The following is a 4,953-nucleotide window of genomic DNA, read 5'->3' as shown; positions in this document are numbered from 1 at the left end:
ATGAGCCACTTTTATAACGAGGATATATCAACTCCAAATTGACAAAGTTGAGGGGTATATCAGACCTTTTTCCCATTAAAATAAATGAGAGTATAATATATCAAACGATTTCTGTCTTTTTATTTTGACAGTAAAAAAAGAGGTTGACGTTGTTTGGCAAAGTTGACTGGAAGTTTCTTTTTTTTTTTTGGTGGAGAAAAAGATTTAACTATTTTTTTGAGTTTATTAAGAGCATATATTACCAAGGGACGAAATATGTGAATATAACTCTTTTAACATTTAAATAGAAGAAAAAAAAGGAAAAACTTTTTTATAATTGAAAAACACCTAAATGATGTGAATGGGATATAAGTAATTAAAAATTTTTTTTTGACAATTAATTCAATTGATAGAATTAATAGCATAATTGAAAAAAATACATTAAAAGCACATGTATTTTACATACTAAGATCATGAAATATGTGAAATGATTCTCTGCTAACAAGCAGAACCATTGGCAATCTTCAGATAGGTATGCAACAAATATGGAACAGAGACAGAAAACATGAACGAAACAAAGACATGAACGCGAAAGAGTGCTGATAGCTCAGACCTCATATTCAAGACAATGTTTCGATGATCACATCAAAGGCTTAGATGCAGGATAATTCCAACATTCACAAGGACCAGACGTTCATCATTCCAAGTATTACAAAGAAAGATTTAATACGAAGTTACTCGGCTGATACAGATCCAACCACATACATACAGTTTTATAAGTGGCTCAAAGATGGCCAATTGTGAAATGAAATGGAAATTCAGAAGGTAGATCCATTCCAGCCAAAGAAGGAACCCTGCAAAATAGAGCAGTAGTTATCAGTTTTGTCAGATTTAGGACGGGATACTTATATGACCGACACTCCTAAAGTAGAACATTATGTTCACAAATACTTGAGGAATCGGAGAAGTACAAACTTCTAGTGTTCTTAGACAGTGAAAGTTTATTTACATGATCTAGTACTGGTGTAAAGCATGAAGACATTGTGCATATTCTTGACTTTGATGGGCCTAAACAAACAGGAAGAATGCAATGAGAGATATGCGGGGAATTTACTCATCCTTGATAGTCTATGAAGCCTGGCACATACCTTAGTATCATAGAATTTCAGGAAAAATCGAGATTTGGGGATAGACAATTTAGTCTCAAGTATGTCAGCTATTGCAGCACTGAGTTTCTTGTTGACATCAGCATTTAAACCCCCAATGGAGACCAACTCTCCATAGGCAGCGGGCTGTTCTGTACCCCCGAAAGCCATGGGAACAGATCCCTTCAACACAATCATGACATACTGCACAATGAAAGCAATATTACTGTACTACAGAGAAACCAAACAACAAACACAAAAGGGATGATAAAGCATGTCAATTGAGCTTCTCAAGAGAGACTAAAGGCAAAACATGATCAGTTACATGCTAAAATGTTCATCAACTAATGCATTTTCTACAAAGAGGCAATTACTTTCTAGTTTCTACTAGGTGAGACTTATGAATTCATCAAGCAAGATACTGATTATCTTGTAAAGCTAATAGCTTGTAGAACATTAACTGCAAAGTCTAACCCTGTAAGAATTTCTAGAGACAATTCTTCAGGGGCAGAATTACCTTAAAAGCATCCTTGGTCATTGAAAAAAATTGCTAAAATAAAGGTTAATTCATTGCAGTAATTTCAAAAACTTACTAGAACACAAGGTGATTTTCCTCAACTGTCCCGATTCTTCAGGGGCAGAATGACCTAGTGTGTTTTGTCTCACCTGGGATTTGCACGTGAGACCTCGTGGTTCTCAACTCACTTCATTGACCACTAGGCCACACCCTTGGGCCCTTTCTTCTATTCTTTCCTTTACATATTATTCCGTCAAACTGATCAACAAAATAATGATATTGACCGACAATAAGCTTCAAGAAAGATATGTGCATTTCGAAGCCAAACTATTCTATGCTACTCATGTTTCTGTTCTATCCTTTCCTTCCTATCCCAAATGATGGATCCAAAGATAGAAGTATTTAGGATTTATAAATATTTACTTGTTCTTTTTCTTAAGCAGATAAATCCCTAAGGCCAAGTTGGCACACAGGTCAAAACTCAGTGGATATGTATTTTTCTCATTCTTGATTTGAGGTCTTCCTTTGTAATCTGATTATCATTTTATAAGACAGATGTGGAAGTGAAAAAAAATGTTGCAGGTTAGCAGGAGTAAGAATTGTGAAACTGGAAAATGTTTGGTAAATGTCTAAATGATCTCAAACAACTACCAGAGGCACATTGTGTCAAAACATGAGGTCTTAGTCAGAGTAAGTAGCAATTAGCCATACAAGATAAAATTCCTCATTCATTGAGGCTAATACATTAAGACCCAAAGTGCTGTTAAGAAAGAAGTGTGACCCCTTAAATCCCAAAATAAAAGAGAGCAGTTGCTCATTACCAACATCTAGAAGTTTTATAGTTTGGAAACTAGACATCCTATTCCTTAATCACTTAAACACAAAAGCTCATGAGTATGTTATTCCATAGCTTTACTACAACGGCCAACCTAAAAGAAAGAAATTGCTCATTACCAACATTTAGAAGTTTGAAAGTTCGAAACTAGACACATCACATTCTTAGCACTTAAAACACAAAAATCACGAGTCTAAACACATTTCACTCTTCCATTGCTTCACAACAACATGATACAAAGTATCAGCACAAGCAACGAGCATTGCTAACTCTACCATAGGGAAAATGAGATCCACCTCATATTTCGTTTTCCCCATGAACTTGATTATAATCCTTTCCACTTCAGCTATCTCGAAAAAAGGGTCTGAAACTCAAATGCATTTTTGAGAAGGAGAAGGAAAGTCAAACGCATTTTTCATTATTATGATTTATTCCCAAGCATTTTAAAATTATTTTTAACCAGAAATATTGTGATGACATTTCTATGCTATAAAGCCTCATTGAGGGTAAAAGTTAAAGAGCTTTCAAATATAAAATGGTCTCATTTCTTTTGGCAGACTAACAAGGGAATAATGTAATATAAATTGAAACAGAGGGAGTGCTACTCTGGTCAAATTTAAGCACGTAAATTTCTACTACATTTGTGAGTCGATCAGTTTTTTCTTTCATTTGCGGTTTTTCTGAACATCTTTAAGATACTTTTAACTATAAAATATTTTTTATCTCAATAGTCAGCACTGTAAAGATGGAGGCCGAGAAGTGATAGAGTTCTCTCAATGAAGCCACACTACTACAAGCTGTTAATGAGGGAAGTTGGACTTCCTGCACATATCAGTTGGATTTCTAGAGACCCTCAAAAGATGCATCTCTAGCTTGGTTGGCAACAAAGGGGACTATTCTAAGTTGTAAGTTGGAAAAGAGGATCGCATATGTTAGCCCGTTCTTTCTGAGTAAAAGATCAGGCAAAGGTGTGGATTACCACATATTGTTGGCAGGTGACTACATGATTGTGATGGGTAGTATTGAATTGGTTCGGCATGCAGCACACAATAACAGGATCAGTAAAGAATGTGCTCAATAGATGTTCTCGTAGAAGCTAAAAGAGAGCACATAGGACATCGGATGTTGCCCCCCTAGTAATAATGTGTCATGTAAAAGGAAACACTATAAAGGAGAGCAGGAGCTTTTGAAGGGAATCTAAAAATGCCTTTGTACACTTGAAGAATAGCATTTATTCTCAGTTAATTTTTGTTGCACACACAAAAATATCCCTACTTATATAGAAGATTGTGTGTAATTTGAAGAGTACTATATTTTGGTTCAAGTTCTCTACTTTTTGGTAAAATACTTGTATATAAATACTCCATTTGTCCCAATTTCTGTGCCACACAAATGGTTAAGAAGTGTTTTAGACCACAAATTCAAAATTCAAACTGAAAACCCGATGTACTGATCTACTCGTGCTATAAAAAGTCAGTCATCATTTCGCTGCATTATTCCGAGTTTTCTTTTGTTTTCACTTTGCTATTGAACTGAAAAAGATAAAAATCCTTTGTACCCACAATAGCATAGATGAAAACAACAACATAGTCGGAATCAGGAGAGTAAAGTGTACACACAGACCTCACACCTCCCCTATTTCCGATAAACCCTCAGCAAAATTAAATCCAAGACCCACAAAGACTTAGAAACAAAATTGAACATCTGGGTAACTGTCCAAACACTAAAGGCTCAACCCAAAAAGAGAATACAAACAATTGAAACATTATTACCTGTACAAGTTCAAAATACAACACAAAACAAGAAGGGAGAAGTACAACATACAGCTTCTGGTTTGCCGATGAGTTTGGCAACAGTGGAGGTAGCTTCAGAAAGTACGGAAGAAGTATCAACTCCTTCCAAGTTCACATTTGTAGAAATGTTAAGGCACGGCATTTTCTTCTTCTTCTTCCTTAGCTGTTCTCGAGTCACTGTGAAAAAACCCTCAATATTTGGAATCTCGCACAATGCAAATTCGTTTTTTCTCCACCAAATAAAAATAAGATTGAGTTTTTTATTTTTTCTGAAAAATTCAAGTTTTTGTGTTTTGCACCCCTAAGTTGTATACCTTTTGCAATTTGCTTCATTGATGTTTTTTGTTTTACTGAATAAACCCCTAACTTCTTTTAATTTTTCCTTTTATATTCGTAATAAGGAATGTACAAGTCAAATTGAATCGAAGAACCAAATTAAATCAAAAAAAATATTGTAACAGCAATTTCGATCAAAATTAGAGTGTGTGTATATATATATAATTTTATTTTATTTATATCTAAAAAAATATTACTCCTTCCGTTTAAAAAAGAATGTCTCTATTTCCTTTTTAGTTTGTTTCAAAAAGAATGTTTCCTTTCTTTTTTTGGTAAAACTTTAACTTTTCATGTGGCATGTTTAAGACCACAAGATTAAAGGGCATTTTGGTACATTTGGCATAACTT

General features: G+C 34.5%; 1 protein-coding gene across 2 annotated transcripts; it reads right to left on the bottom strand.

The window, feature by feature from the left end:
* Nucleotides 1–562: 562 nt before the first annotated feature.
* Nucleotides 563–4,523, bottom strand: LOC107002590 (macrophage migration inhibitory factor homolog). 2 transcript variants are annotated; one of them, XM_015200662.2, is made up of 3 exons: nt 4,301–4,523; nt 1,128–1,328; nt 563–833 (listed from the first exon to the last, which is right to left on the bottom strand). In XM_015200662.2, exons 1-3 carry the CDS (start codon nt 4,409–4,411, stop codon nt 798–800), a joined length of 348 nt encoding a protein of 115 aa, XP_015056148.1. In that variant the 5' UTR covers nt 4,412–4,523; the 3' UTR covers nt 563–797. The 2 variants fall into 2 exon arrangements, with proteins under 2 accessions (XP_015056148.1, XP_027768269.1); XM_027912468.1 differs by lacking the exon at nt 563–833 and adding an exon at nt 966–1,047 and having other exon boundaries at nt 4,301–4,510.
* Nucleotides 4,524–4,953: the final 430 nt, after the last annotated feature.

The sequence above is a fragment of the Solanum pennellii genome, chromosome 10 (assembly GCF_001406875.1).
Source record: "Solanum pennellii chromosome 10, SPENNV200".
NCBI lineage: Eukaryota > Viridiplantae > Streptophyta > Magnoliopsida > Solanales > Solanaceae > Solanum > Solanum pennellii.
The sequence above is the reverse complement of the archived record's forward strand: the minus strand, read 5'-3'. Positions and strand labels throughout refer to the sequence as shown.